Source organism: Hesperophylax consimilis, chromosome 3, assembly GCF_061612785.1.
Source record: "Hesperophylax consimilis isolate HC1 chromosome 3, BYU_Hcon_1.0, whole genome shotgun sequence".
Lineage (NCBI taxonomy): Eukaryota > Metazoa > Arthropoda > Insecta > Trichoptera > Limnephilidae > Hesperophylax > Hesperophylax consimilis.
The window spans coordinates 35,284,091-35,300,628 of NC_142838.1; the positions used below are offsets into that span (position 1 = coordinate 35,284,091).

The window sequence follows — 16,538 nt, forward strand, 5'->3', positions numbered from 1 at the left end:
GGAGTCAATTAAAACAAAGAAGAATGGTACATCTGAGATCAATTTTTTAATTCTAAAATCTGCAAATTACTTTCTTTGGTAGTGAAACCTTGTTAAATGGCTCTCCCAAGAATTCTACAGAAAAAAACAATAATCGGGTGACAAATTGTAGACTATAGTTATTTTATTACAAGGCAGAAATAAACAAGCCACATTTCTTTGAAAGGGAATATTTTGGTTTTGGGTTTTTCATGACCTTCTGCCTTTTTGTAATTAATATTATTTATTTAGGTACTTCATTTTACATTCCTCATGGATGTACAGAATTATATATGAAACAGTAGGTTATATTATTTGGTTAAAGATTAATGAAAATATAGAGTGTGTGGCCTTGCGCATGGATTGTTGTTCCGCTTGAATTAGGATGTAAACAGCTTGTTGCTTTCTGGCTTATGGAGAGATCGCCGAGGGATTTGTCTGTTGGATAGACAGATATTCAACACATTTTTTTTCTATTTTCAGTCTCTTAACAGAATTATCCATTACGGAGGACAAAGATTAACTGCACAGCCGAATGTATTTAGTTAGATGCTTTCCTTAGTTCTGCAATAGCTCTTACCTTCTCTGCTTACTCTGTCTTGTAAATTGTATAGGATTACGTGTTTATTCCATCGAATCACAGAACAAACATATGTGCCAAATATGTTGTGACTTTTGTACAAAATTAACTGAAACATTATTTATGACTTAAAGTTATATAATACTTTTATCACATAGTTTTTGTACGCTGTAATATTTATTTTAAGCATGGATTGATGATTTTACAGTTAGATAATGCCTTTACTTAATTATTTTTAAAGTCACAAATCTAATTGTAATTATGATTTTTTTAATAAATTTTTAAAAAATTTCAATATGAACATGTTTTATTTAAAGTTGTAACAGTGCCTGATTTTCATAAGTGCAATTTTAAGAATATCGCACAGTAAAAAAATAAAGAATGTTTGCTAATGTTTCTAACAAACTAACAATAAGTAGTAGCCTAAAATACTGTGGAAACAATAATTGTTACTAACAATGCTAACTGCTTCAATTCTAACTACACAACTCTGCATGCATTAAACAATACACAAGTATTTTACACTTCCAACAATATAAGAATGACATACATACAGATGATAAAAATACACGCCTAATCTTTCTTTGGAAAAAATAATGGCAAAAAAAAACTTCAAAAATACCAGCGTGGTTTATTGCAACTCATTTCAGTGTGGCTTACTGCAAATTTCAAATTTATTTCTCAGACATTCAAAATTATTATTGATTTTGATATTTCAATGGATAAATAATACAATGATTATTATTATTGTGTGATTAACCCCTTAAATGCTTAAGGATACATTGAGAAATATATTTCTCTGAATATAACTAGCTATTCCGGGGAAAGTACACATTATTTTGATTAATATATCAATACATTGTCTGGTAAGACGGTTCAATTTACAAAAACATCATTTTGCAAAAAACAACTATTAGAAAGTTTTTGCAGCGACACACTAAGAGTTAAAGCAATTGGTTAATTCTCTAACAAAATTATATTTGTAAATCATCTTGAAGTGGATAAAAAACTAACAACTTTTTGCTGCAAGCTTAATCATAATCAGGCAAGGAAAAGACAAAGATTGTAGCATGTTATGAAACTTCTTTCTCACTCACAAGAATAAAGAAAACCCGTTGCCATTACCAGGCATGTTAGCTTATTTAGTGTGGTACCTTCAAAGACTTTAAAAAATACAGCAATTACAAGCATAGGGTTATTAACATGATTTATCCTACTCGATCTCTTACAATTAGTAATGCAGCATATTTGCATCTATTTTATGTGGCGAATGTTCAGGAATAATTAATATATCAAATAAAATCCACAAATAACAAATGGGAACATTCAATGTTTCAAATACAATGATCAAACGACAAATTAAAACAACCAATGTTTCAAATCATAAAAGGTAACATTTCACATTTCGAATACAATCACCAATGGTAACATTCAATGTTTCGAATACAATGATCAAATGACAAATTAAAACAACCAATGTTTCAAATCATAAAAGGGAACTTTTCAAATACAATCAACAAATCACAAATGGTAACATTCAATGATTCAAATACAATGATCAAATGACAAATTAAGACAACCAATGTTTCGAATCATAAAAGGAAACATTTCTCATTTCAAATACAATCACCAAATCACAAATGGTAACATTAAGGACGGGTTGTTTTGGAGAATTTGAACAATTCATCAAATTTCAACGTTCATTTTCGGGTTCTGTGAAAGTCCTATTCAAGTTCTGTTACTATATTATTGTAGGCTAGTTGCTTGACAAAACTGAAATAAAAACAGAACTTGAAATAATCTTTCACAGAGCTTACAAATGAACGTTGAAATTTGATGAATTGTTCAAATTCTCCGAAACAACCCGTCCTAAATGTTTCAAATATGATCAACAAATCAAAATAGGGAAAAAATCACCGCATCTCTAAAGGGGACTACATACAAAATTTTCAAAAGCAATACTACTCTACAATTATTATTATTAATAATACTATTAATTATATCAAATCATAAAGGAGAATAATTTGCAATATTTTCAAATACATCTATTACATCAAAAAAGGAATCAATTCACTTTTCTAATTCAAACACGCAAAAAATTTAACACTGTAAATGAAAAAAATAATAAATAAGCCACTCATATATCCTGCATTCCTGTTCATCGGTATTCACACATCTTCAGATACCAAACATAGTTATATTCAAAACCATATTGTTTGTCAATATATAACTATATAATAAAATATGTGTTAAATAACTATAAAATTAATAATATTTCCTTGTAACAGTATATTATTTCAATATGATCTGATTATATATTTTAATTAAACTAAATTTAGCTTTTTTTCTATTAGACATAGTTGTTTATTAAAACTTTAATACATTTGATATCTTATTGTTGACTTGAATTTTTGCTTTAGAATTATTGCCTACTTGTATTTTTGTTTTAGTAAAATCCTCTTAATAATATTTTTTATTTATTTAGCAATTTCTACATTTTATCATTCATCGATATTTCAATATCATTATAAGAATAATACAATCAAAAATCATCAAGTTCTACAAATTAATTAACTTTTATGAATTATGATTTATTTTCATTATACATAATAATTTTTAAAGTCTTTGATTTTTCAAACTTTTAAGCAAGAAATATTATTTTTATAATGATTTATTTATCCATGACATTCAAGAGCCAAGCAAATTTTCTAAAATTCTATTTATTTTATTAATTGTGGAAGAAAGCACTTTCGGAATCATAATAAATAATAACCAACAAAAATAAAATAATCAAAAAATTTTCATTAATTCATTATTCACTGTCACAAATCTCTGCCATTTCACAACCATGTGGTTGTGGTCAATAATGTGGTTAAAAAAGAAATAAAATCATTTTCAATCCTAATTTTGAATTTAGAACCAAAACCCCTTTTATTTTATTCATACAATGGAGACAATAATACAATTCTTGTAATTTCTAAATATCTTTCTTTCTAAATATTATTATTGCTTCTCTCTGGCCCTGCCTAAAAATATGGGTACCTACCTCCTTATGAATAAAAGTTTTCCGAGTTGTCTATGCTGTTATGAAAGCAGATGTTTATGGCATCATTTTACCCTGTTGAGTTTTACTTTTTTTAGTGTTCTAAATTCAAATTCTTGGTTCTTGAAGTGTCTTGTTGTGTGCGTTGGCCGCCTAACCCGCCCGAGCTTCCCACTAATAACGCTTGCTGCCCACTAACCAATCAGGGAGGCCGGCCTGGACTCTGCCACGCCCCCCGGCTCCCCGCCAGCCAATCGCAGAGCGAGTAACAGAGACGACAACGTGTTCAGCCGGCTGGCGGGCAACACAGTACAACCGGACCATGTGGTCGGAGGGGTCATCAAGGAGTTTGTTAACAAGGTGATTATTCTCGTACGAAACTTTACTTATAATTTTTATTTGAATTCGATTTGAAAACTTCACACGGGAGGCCCTGAGGGAAATCATTTTATGTTAATGAAAATGTCAGCATTTCAAGCTGATTATTATCAAACCACGATTCTCCGTCGTGAGAAAAACGCTAATTTTACTTTAGAAGATAATTTTAACTTGGTGGATGTTAAGTTTTGCTTAATGGGCGCTTTTATAATTCCTTCGGCAACGGCACAAACAAAACGTAAAACGTGTGTTCTTTTTCGCAATAATGCTACATCTCTTTCTTACGCACTAAATAATAGTATGTAAAATAGAGCTTTTGAAAACAATGTATGTATTTGTGCTTCCTCCGAAAGAAAAGTGCAATCATTATCATACATCTCCCTCACACCTATTAAAGAAATGAAACACTATAGCCATTGTTGTCGCCGTGCCATAGCCGTAGGAATCACAAGCGCCAATTAGAAATCTTAATAGAGGTAGAAATTTTACTCAATAGCATATACAGGGTGTATCGGCACGTACCCGACAAACTTTAACCAGCTATTCCTTAGCACATTTGGAGTAAAAAATGTTAAGGGCACTTTGCTGTCCGGTAACATTTTTTTTTAATAAAAATTTTTTCATTCATATTTTCACCACATGTCACCACTGTTTTATCCTTTGTCAAAGTTTGAAAGCCTATCTGGCAATATTTTATTCGAGTTTCGTTGAATAATGTACGTACGTACCTACATTGGCGCGCTTTTACAATCACAACGAAATGGCATGGCACCATTCGTCTCATTTTTAACTATTATTATTTAGTGTGTATGAAAGAGCGAAGACGCTTTTTGACACACTTGCTAATAACAGCTGTTGAACACGAGAAACAATGCCAATGACAGTGACGGAGTGTGGATTTTTTATTTTTTTTTTGTTTTTAATTGAAAAAAAAATGTCAACGGACAGCAAAGTGCCCATAACATTTTTTACTCCAAATGTGCTAAAGAAAAACTGGTTAAAGTTTGTCGGGTACGTGCCGATACACCCTGTATAATACTAGTAAAATTTTGAATGATAATAATCTCTGTTTGTCATCAGAGTCAATCGGTAGACCGAGCCCTCCTGCATTGCACCCACATTGCGGAAGGTCACAATAGTGCAGTCCTTTCTCTGCACGCCACCGAGGACCTCCTTTTCAGTGCTGCTGCTGGTAGGTGTATTCATACATAAATAGTTTGCTTTTACCTTCTTGATTAAGTTGATGATTTACTATAATGTCAGCAAATAATCTATTATGATGATTAGAAAAATGTTACGATAATACATTAACCCCAAGTGAATCAAAACCATCCGTGGATGTCTCTCTATAATGACTTTTATGTACAGATCGCACGGTGAAAGTATGGGACCTGACAACAGGCGCCGTGCAGCACACCCTGGTGGGGCACCCCAACAACGTGGTGGCGGTGCGCTACGACCCCATCACACGCCTAGTTTTCTCTGTGTCAGGGGCCTACGTGCGCGTGTGGGACCTGCGGGCCTCCCCCGTGCGCGCCATTCGCACCCTGTGGTGAGAATATACAACACTATATCAATATATACCACAACTATGAAAAAGTGCATCTTTCTCTCAACTATTATTATTATTGATAAGGAAAGGTTCTGCACCATCAAACACCATTTGGTTGGCGTCACTGCATAGGCTTCGTTCTGTTTTTGTAATTGTATGTTGCGGCTTTGTTTTGATTTTAAATAAATATGTATCTTTTTAGTTTTGGCGAATTTGAAACTTAATTTGAGGGTCTTCAAGCTATGTATGTAATTATTATTAAATGAAAAAAAAACTATCATTCATAATGGAAATAGGATATAATCATGGGCAAATCTACAACCAACCACCAAAATTATGACAATATGTTATTATTCTTTGAGTTAATGTTTCTAAATAGGTACATAATTTTGATACTTATGTTCAGTTATTGTTTATTATGAATATACAGGTGGGGCAAAAGTAATCACCCGATGTTCTTAAGCTATAATTTTTTTTTTTTTATGATAAACTTTGGTACTGCTTGTGAAATTTGTTTTTTTTTCAGTAAACCGATTCATGTCTTGTCGATTTGTATTCTGCATTTGTTTACTTCACAAATGTCAAAACCGAATTGACATTTGGCGCCATTTGCATAAGTTATAGCGTTTTCCAATAGGGTGATTACTTTTGCCCCACCTTTTAGTAATATGTATAAAGTTATGTATTCTAAGGCTACGTTTTTTATGTGGCATTTAAAATCATAACCTCTAAGACCCAGATAGGGATATTTTGCATAAGTGGATGGGAGTTCTCTTCACATTTCTGACGGCTATTGGTGCTTTACACTGCAAACAACTGTGTGTGTGTCTCTTGAGGTGGCAGTGCCCTGGTAATAGTTCATTGTGAGTACAAGTAGCTCTATCTCAATGTTCAGCTTCTAATACAATGTGTCGGTAGCTCCTCGGGCAGCACGCAGAGCAGCATAGTGCCGCTGGCGGCCGTGTCCCGCTCGGTGCACCTCCCGGCCGGGGAGTCGCAGATCTACGACATCATGCTCAATAAGCAGGGCAGCACCCTCTACACCACGTCCAATGATAAAGTCCGCATTTGGGATCTCAGAATGTAAGTTAAAACATTATTTCATTATTAAGGGTGCGTTTAGAGTTCTTACCAGCCACTGATATGTCTGTAACAAGATCCCAATTTCCTCCTTCTTTTATGTAAACAGACTCTCCTTCATTAAATTTGTCGGAAGAAAATTATTTTTCATACAAATTTTCTAAAAGAGTTTTTATTTGCAGGTTTGAATGCACAAACAAGCTGTCCACAGGCCACCAAGCTGCTGTGATGTGCCTGGCTGTGGGCCCCCTCACTGATGTGGATGATATTGTCGTCACAGGATCTAAAGATCATTACATCAAGGTACAATATTAATATGTTCATTATTATACAGGGTTTTCCAATAAGAGGTGTTATTTTGATATTCAATCGTAAAAGATCAATGGTTTCGTTGCTTTTGTGGCACGTAGCGCCCTCTTGTTAAAAGTAAAAGTTATCCAGATCGATACCATCCAATTCCGGCCATAAAAAATCATTAATCATCTCTCGATAGCGCAATCCATTCACCGTAACTGTTGCTCCAGCCTCATTTTCTGAAAAGTAAGGTCCAATGACTCCGCCGGACCATAAACCGCACCAAACAGTCACACGTTGAGGATATAGAGGCTTTTCAACAATAACTCTTGGGTTTTCCGAGCTCCAGATGCGACAATTTTGTTTGTTGACGAAGCCACCGAGGTGGAAATGGGCCTCATCACTTAAGATGATTTGCATTTGATTCACTCAAGTGAATTTTAATAATTTCAATACGTTGTTGAAGTGTGTATCGTTCCATTTTTATTAATGGCGTAGTTTCTACTTGTCAAATGTCAAAAAATGACAGCTTCAAATGTAACATCTACCGAAATAGCGAGCTATTCAAAATAACACCTCTTATTGGAAAACCCTGTATTATGTATAACTTTTAAATTTACACTTCAAACCCTCCCACACCAGAGGGAGGTAATACACTTACCCGTACGAGATTTTTGTGCAGTATCTAAGTTGTTTTTTTTGCATCACATACTCTGTAATTTAGGGAATCCTAATTCAGTACATCGATCTGCATTTAAAAATAATTACCCCGTTAGTGTTTTTTAAGATGTTAAATAACATTTATCCAACACTGACGAAATTACTCTCTCCCCCGATTCACATTACCTTTTCCACATTATCATAGACCTATATAATTACATAATATTACCTTCTCCACATTATCATAGACCTATATAATTACATAAAGGAGGAGAGAGGCTCCTCCGACTACCTCTCACCCCAGAAGATAGGTGGAAACTTGAGTGGCAAACGGCCAACGTGGGAAATGCCCATCTCATACAGGACCCCACCGAGAGACAGCCTGGGTTCTCACTGCCTCGCAAAACCTGGTCCGCCATCAATAGGTTAAGGTGCTCCCATAGCCGCTGTGCCCACATGATGCACAGATGGGGCCTTAAAGAGTCGGCGATGTGTGAATGTGGTGCGGTGCAGACTACCGAACATGTGGTCAACGAATGCCCGCTCCATTCATTCCCCGGCGGGATTGATGAGGTCCACATGGCGACGCCTGAGGCCCTAAAATGGCTCGCAGATCTAGATGTCCCCCTCTGACCCCCCACCATACGAAAGAAGAAGAATTACATAAAGGCACAATTGTGTACTAATATCTCGTTGAAACTTGTTCCACTAGCGATAATCGGTACACACTGTGCGTAGACGGGATTTTGTAGTTTCTGGTCGGTCGACGATGGAGGCCAAATCGGATTAATTGAACGGACAACTGTGGAACCTATGTTTTCACTTCATGTCTCATCTAAAATATAAAACATCAATGACCACAAACAAGCAGCGACTGCAATCGTAAAAAGTGCATTTTACTGGAAAGGGCTACAATAATTTGCGTTTGAGTTATGCTTGATTTCGTACTACATATCTCTTTTACCGTTTTGCATTACTTAATGATTGACAATATCCGGTTAAAACTGTAGGTAGTAGCTAATATTCGAGTGTTACTGGAAAGGATAAAAGGAATATTAAGAGACACAATCAATCTGCGATATATGGTGGGTTCTAGTGACCCCCCTTTGGGTGAAACATTATTTTTACCTTCTGGTACGTAAAGGTTAACTTACCTCCGTTGCAGAATATTAAGCTTCTTTGCTCTAGATTCAGAGGTGAAAAAAAAAATTAAATTGCATAAAATATTATGTGTGCAAGTTTTACTGTAACTATACCTTCTACGTTGTGTGTCTGATTCCATATTTTGTGTGCAGGTATTCGAGGTGCGCGGGGGGGCATCAAGCACAGGGGGCGTGCCCCGCCTGCACCTGGAGCCGCCGCACTACGACGGGGTGCAGTGCCTCGCTCTCTCCGAGGACACGCTGTTCTCTGGCTCGCGCGACACCAGCATCAAGCGCTGGCACCTCAGCTCGCAGGACGCTCCTCATGTAAGATATGCCACTGATTGCCACTTTCCGCATTACTTTTTTACACTTCAACTATTTTACATATTTTTTTTATTAATATGTGCTTATTATAAACTCTTTGACAGAATGATATTGAAAATCGATCCCTTCTGTCAAAGCTCACCACATCTCCACCATCCCTCTCGTCTCCTAAACATTTTACCTTGACGAATATTACAAGCAGTGTAAGAAACTTTCAACTTGATAAGTTCCTACCTAAAATAAATTATGCTTCAATATTAATTATATATTTGTCCATAAGACACATAAAAATCAAACGGCAATCGTAGATGTGGGTATACACATATGGCTCCATTTTATTGTAATTCTTGCTATCCATTACTCGACTGAAATAGGACATTCGGCAAAGGTTTTAAACACCGAGCACTGTAAAACGGGAGAGACTACAGAATGTAACCTGATCTGAAATCACCGTACGTATGGGATGTCTTCTTTATTTATCGTAACCGGATAAAAGAGAACTTGATACGATAATAATTTAGGTTAGGTTTGTTGTTTGTGTTGTGAATAAATTAATATTCCTTATTCGCTGCAAATCTTTATTTATACTAAAAACTCTTGTAATCAGGAACGAATGTGTAAGACGGCCCGGTTTCAAATGTCCTCTCTGTTACGCTCTCAAAATCTCTCTGTTGCTAAAAACATCTGCTAGCCCACCTTGGTTCTGAAGATGGAGGGGCAAACCTGTGTTCTACTGATTAATTAGCTAACTATGTTGAATAATTCTTTAACCTCTAAGATCTATCCACACTAGAGCCATCTATATCCTGTACCTCAAACTATCACAGTTTCTTTGTTATTTTTTTTAAAGGTTTTGTTTTGTCATAGAATCTATATTTATATGCCTCATTGACAGCGATCTGAAATTCGAATATTGTCAAAGAACCCTATGATTTTTATTGAAAAGGGAAAGTCGATAGTTTTTTAATTAATGTTTTTGTAACTGGCAGACTGTGTACAATGCGCACAAGGGCTGGGTAATGGGCCTTGCGCTGCTGCGCGGGGGACGACTGCTGGCTTCGGGCTGCCGCGCTGGCCAGCTCAAGCTGTGGGACGCCACCTCCTGCCGCCTGCTGGCTCAGGTCAAGGGAGACAGCTCTGCCATCAACGACGTGGCCACCAACTCTACGCAAATATTCACCGCCTCCAAGTTAGTATTCCACAAACTCCAACCAGCCAACACAAACATATTGATTTCTTTTTTTTCAGAGATTTATTTTTATTTTTATATGTTTGCTGCCTGTTCGTGAATGTTAACTTTTAAAATAAATTACATCACTCTCCTTTAGTTTCCAGGCTTGACCTCTTGACACCAGCGTATCCTTAAGGATACTATTAAAATATCATTTCTCTGAATATAACTAGCTATTATTATGGGGAAACTACTTATGGTAGATTATATACTATTTTTAAATATACACAATATCTAGTAAGATGATACAATTTAGAAAAATATAATTTTGCTAAGAACAAGTAAGTACGAAAATGGCACACGGCGAAAATTTTGCGCCGGCGATCTTGAAGTTAAAGATAAGGAACAAATTATGATAAAATTTTCATAACATATATTCTACTTTTATTTTATGCCAACTGACTTTTTATTGTGAATTTTTCGAGAAAGCATAAGAGGATTTATGACAGCTTGGAGTTGTGAATGCAGTTTTATTCATATTTAAAATTTATAGAATTTGCAGTCTATGGTAGAGCAAATAGTATGGAACATTAAAAACGAAAAAGGTAATCAATCAATCTATCGTTAAGGCATTTTTGCATTTTGAGAATGTTTGTCAAAATTATTCGCACAAACGAACAGGCAGTAAATTTGTTAGACCGAAATCATATCAAATTACCATAACTTTTTTTTTTTATAAAAAAAGTTTCAAAATTATTGTTTTTTATTACTCTGACAATCTTGTAGATTATGTCAGAATAAATTCAATATAAAATACATTATTAACTTCATTCTGTAAATATATTTGATGTTGAATAACTTCTTTTAAGAGTAGATTATCTTTCAACCATTACATTTCATTGTTATGGCTTGTTTTCCTCGTATAATGTCACTTATATATTATTCCTTTTGTGTAAAATCGCTAGTTAATCAATAAACACTAAGGACGGGTTGTTTCGGAAAATTTGAATAATTCATCAAATCCCAAGGTTCGTTTTTGAGTTCTGTGAAAGTTCTGTTATTATATAATTATAGGCTAGTTGCTTGTCAGAACTGAAATAAAAACAGAACTTGAAAAAATCTCTTACAGAACTTGAAAATGAATGTTGAAATTTGATGAATTGTTCAAATTCTCCGAAAAAACCCGTCCTATGTTTGTCTATAATTCCATTAATATTTGTTTTTCTATATCATCAAACATTGTCATTTGTACTTAATCATGCAATGTGTTTCAAAATCCGAGGACTGCGATTCTAACTGCAAAAAATATTTTATAAAAAAATTATATGAACCTCATCATGATTGCAAAATCAGAGATATATATTTTTATGATGGGAGGACTTATTCATTTTTGATTGTTTCAAATTTAAGTCTTAATCATGCAATGTGTTTCAAAATCCAAAGTAATTTTTTCAATTTAGGTTCTCCCATCGTAAATATCGGATTTTTGTACTTGTTTCAACAAGATTTTTTTTTTTATTATGTAATGAAAGTATTCCAAGTATTTTTTTTTTTAAATTGATTTTATAGCATATTATATTGGTGTGTGTCATTTATCTCAGTTTATTTTAACCACAGTATTCTAGCTGACGCATCTGGCGTGTTAAATTGGACTCTAATAATACATATATGAAATGGACTAAATTGTACGGGTTATTTTGGTTTTGCAGTAGCGGTGAGGTGAAGATATGGCGTTGTCCCGTGGCGGAGCAATGAATCGTGCCCCACCCTAATCCCAACTTGTCTGCCAAATCCCCAATTCACCTTCCCCACCCTCAACACTTGTTCATCCTTCTCTCTTTGGTTATCAGCTTGGTGGCTTATTTGGCATATGTACTACATGCTCTAGTTCACTCCGGGCTTGCCGAATGCTTTGCTTCTATAATTGCATGCATCGTGGAACTGATAATGCGACTGCTCAGATTATTTGTTTATTATTCTTGGTATTGCTTCAAAATGATTGTAGTTGTTCCTTTTTAAGATTGGTTTTGTAAAAGATTTGCTTTTGAAGACTTTGCACATACAACTATTAAAGCCACATTTTGGACAAAGTGGAGTTGACACACACATGACTGATTCAATCGTTTTAGCCTCTACAAATGTGCCATTTGTCGGTATTCGTGCAAAGCCTGCAATCATTTCTGTGGACAAAAGGGATAATGAAATGAGTCAATAATTAGCGTATATATATTTGCTCCTTAGATATAACATCTAAGGAGCAAATCTGAATGATCTAAGTATTGACTCATTCCGGTGTTCCTTCCGCTCACAGATTTAGTATATTATACTTTTTTTATGTTAAAAGGCAATGTTGTAAATAAATTAAATGTGTACTTTATTGAACAAGAAAGAAATACGGCATTGTCTAATAAAAAATAATTTTTACTGGCCGTATTATTGTTGTAACAGCGATTAGAATCATTTATCTATGAACAGGACTAGTACTGAGCCAAAAGGCGCCTAGCGCTAGTAAAAACCTCAAGGGTGCTGTGTTAGGTTGTTATCAGCGCCTTGGCATGTCGGCGCCCGTAGTGGACTGATCCGGCACTGTCTATAAACTATTTACAACATTGGTAATCTTTATTTTCTTTGCCATTCAATTTTTGAACATTAAATTATTAAAAGTAATGCTAAAAATAATAAATGAATAAAGAAGTGTAGAATCCTAGCAGCATAAAAAATATGTTATTAGATTTTATGAATTTTTAAAACTTTTTGGTACATTCTCATTACATAATAGGTTTTTTTTATATATATGTGTAGTTCATAGTTTATTAATTAATTTTCTGTGTACATATATAGGTGCAGGTATCCTCTCTATCACTAATACTAAAATGCACAACTCCCTAAATCTCACTTATCTGCACATATGTAGTCAGAAACAATAGGCCAATTATAATGTGGCTTTCTTTTAAGGTCAAGCAGAGAGGTTAGAACACTACTTGCATGTCTGTCACTGAACCCTCGACTTTGTGCAAAATCAGGTTATGCGTCTGACTCCGCACAGTATTCACAGAGTTTTAGGTAGGGGAGTCGTGTGAACTTATTATGAAGCCAAAGATTTTCGTAACATTCATTTTTACTGTAATTCGTTATTTATCAAATACACTTTAATAATTTGGTAAACCAAATTATCGGAACAAAAAACTATTGTCTTACACATTCCAAGTATAGTACTCTCTTAAGAATCTGTCATCCCCAAAACCGGGCAAGTGTCATACATACAAAACCGGTATTTCATAAAATCAAACAAGCACCGCTATCGATCTTTCGTAAAATTTACATTTTTTTATTTTAAGTAAGGAAGGTCATGTTTATGCTTGCGAGAAGACTTCGGTTTGTAAATGGAACATTTTCCGAACAAAACACATGCGACAGTTGCTAGAATACATAGGACTAAATGAAATGTCCTAAAACAACAATAATTAACCCTGGTGACTGGCCAGTGAGATTAGACGGCGATATAGTAATTGAGTGTGTAAGAATAAGATAACCCAACCCGTCGGTGTACAAAGTTTGGTGCTCGAGTCTACGCACATGATGAAGTACTGAATTCGAAATAAGAATACTGACAAATTCTAGAGCTTGATTTTGTGCTTTCAACTAGTAAAATTAATGGCGGATTATAGTAGTTTTCGGATGATAATGGAGCGGCGGATTACCGAGAGAATACTGTATTTTGACATAGAATTGTTTTCACCTTTTCATATCTTATCATTTTTGAGTAAAATAATTTGGATGATTGAAGATGTGATACTTTACAGCTCACATTTCCTGGACTCTGTTAGTGTTTGGCTATTCCTGTTTGTTTGTATGCATGTGTCGCACGTCACTTGGTGTTATATCCACTTTCACAAGTCTTGCTGATGTCCCCGACCTCGTACTACCGCATCTTGCCATCTCCGACAGTTTGACCCAAGGTTGTTATCATTTTCATTACGTTTTGTGTGTCCAGCTTATCCCACCTCGGTCTGCAAGAAGCAAGCACCGATTGCACGAGTCCCAGAATTCTTTTATTCGCTGTAAATAAATGAGTATCTGCTATGTTTTTTTATATATACATTCTTTCAATTTATTTTCATTCCTGAGATGGCACTAAATAAATAATTTGCTACATTTTACCATACAACATACATTTGTAAACAAAGAAAATACGTAGTTGTTGTTTTATGGTCGCCTGAATTGTAACACAATATTGCATTTTTCTTAGTTTTTGACAGTTTAATGACTATTTAAAGTTTCATAGCTCTACGTGGAAATGACGTTACGAGCTAAAGTTGAATTCCGACTGAGATATCAAATAGATTTTCTGTTTTATAAGGAATCAATGTATGATGCTCAATCTACCGATTGTATTAACCTCTCGTTCGCCAGCATATCCTTAAAGATACTATTTAAAAATCAATTCTCTGAAAATAAATACATTTTCTATGGAAATTACTTATGGTAGGTTATACACTACTTTTATAAATATATAAACACATTATCTGGTAAGACAGTACAATTTACAATTTGCAAAAAACAAGTAAGTTATTGTGAAAATCGAATCATCTGGTGCACAATGAAAATTAAGCGAAGGAAAAGATTTTGTTCGATGTGCAACATAACCACAACAGTAAAAGCTGAGGGGATTATTTAATCATGAGGAGGGTGTATGATTTTGAAATTTTCAGTAGTTTGTATAGTTGGTGTATGCCTCTTAGTTGCACGCTTATAAAATCAGTTTTTGCATATTATAATGTCATCAACTGTTTGTTATATTTATTTGCCATAGAACTATTATATTATTTATTACCAACCCCCCACTTGACTTCTTTTCAATTCATTACTCATTCATGATCACGCACCTTTAAGCTTTCATAACCAACACCGTTTTAACAAAATTATCACATTATTTGTGCTTAACAATAATTATTATAAATCTCTAAAACAGAAATATGTATTCACATTATTTTCTTATCTTGGAATCAACCCATTTATCATTATTGAGCTTTAAATGCAAAGTTTTCTGCCATTTTCGCAAAGAGCTTTCTACAGTGTGTTTATTTATGTACGCTTTAAAAAGCTACAATACTAAGACAATAAAATAACACATTTTAAATATGATGCATAGTAAATATTTGAAGGATTTTGTTTTTTTATGATTTTAAATTAGAGGCATTACAAGTTTATTGTCCAATAAAACCAGTTATTAACAAACCAGCAACTTATATTATTGGTTTTATAGTTCACCTGTATCAGTGTAAGTTTTGTAGTTTTTTTTTAATGTTTACTGAATGTCGTGGAAGTCCGTATTCATTATCATGACTAAATGAAGCATTAAAATGAAAAAAATCACTTTATTTATGTGTTCGCATTGTATCAAGCCACCATCATTCATCATAAACAATTATTATTCTTTGTGATTTTTTCTTTAATTTCATTTAGTCAAGTAACAAGTCATCAAGTTATTTCACAGAGTTCGGCCCCACTTTTGTGTTTATGTTTTGGTTATTTATTATTTTTTCCTCATTCCTGTACTTTTGCAGCGGGGGCAAGGTGAGGTTCTGGAAGACCAACCCGGAAAAGATACAGAATGCGCTGACGGCTGCTGCGGACAGCTGACAATTAGCTAAGCCTCTGTCGCGGAGGATTAATGAATGCTATCCTTCTTATTATAGCAAAAGGTTGAAATTTGCCATTAGAAAATGAATCTTTAAACTAACTAGAGACGTAGAAAATTAATTTTACCCAAAGACTTAACCGAATCAATTAAATACTATTTTCTGTTACACAAAGAGATTGTGATAATATTTATGATAGAGTTTAAGAGAGTTAGTAGAAGTTTAGATGGCAGAGAAGACTTAGATTAGGGTTGTAGACCAACACCTCCTCGCGAGGCGCAAGCATTCATGTTGTTTGATTCACACTCAAATCTAACTTCCAATCAATATCTTCATACATATGTACAATATATATTATACGGGGATGGACTCAACACCTGGCAGGGGTACAATAAATGGCATAGCATCAATAAAAACTGTCCAATAGGCCTCTATATTACGATATGTTTCATAACATTGTCATTTGTCAAATGGACCTAGTGGCGCCATCAATAATCCAATCAGTAAATCCAATATGGCAGCAGATTTTGCAATCAATTTGTCTATGCCAGTTATTGGTGTCATAAACAACTTATTTATTATTTGTTCTATTTTGTTTTTTTACGAGCTTTCAGAAATGATTTTTTTTTCCATTGGACAAAGTTATTATTC

General features: G+C 34.3%; 1 protein-coding gene across 2 annotated transcripts in view; it reads left to right on the plus strand.

The window, feature by feature from the left end:
- Positions 1–16,277, plus strand: part of Klp31E (kinesin-like protein 31E) — a 173,473-nt gene extending 157,196 nt beyond the window's left edge. Inside the window, exons 18-25 of one of the 2 annotated variants that reach the window (XM_089650551.1) lie at positions 3,848–4,001; positions 5,100–5,211; positions 5,388–5,571; positions 6,490–6,654; positions 6,834–6,954; positions 8,901–9,074; positions 10,064–10,263; positions 15,813–16,277. In XM_089650551.1, coding sequence (XP_089506677.1) covers positions 3,848–4,001; positions 5,100–5,211; positions 5,388–5,571; positions 6,490–6,654; positions 6,834–6,954; positions 8,901–9,074; positions 10,064–10,263; positions 15,813–15,888 — 1,186 coding nt within the window. In that variant the 3' untranslated portion in view covers positions 15,889–16,277. Of the gene's footprint in view, positions 1–3,847; positions 4,002–5,099; positions 5,212–5,387; positions 5,572–6,489; positions 6,655–6,833; positions 6,955–8,900; positions 9,075–10,063; positions 10,264–11,954; positions 13,829–15,812 lie in introns of those variants that run through there. The other variant, XM_089650557.1, reaches the window with a different exon arrangement.
- Positions 16,278–16,538: the final 261 nt, after the last annotated feature.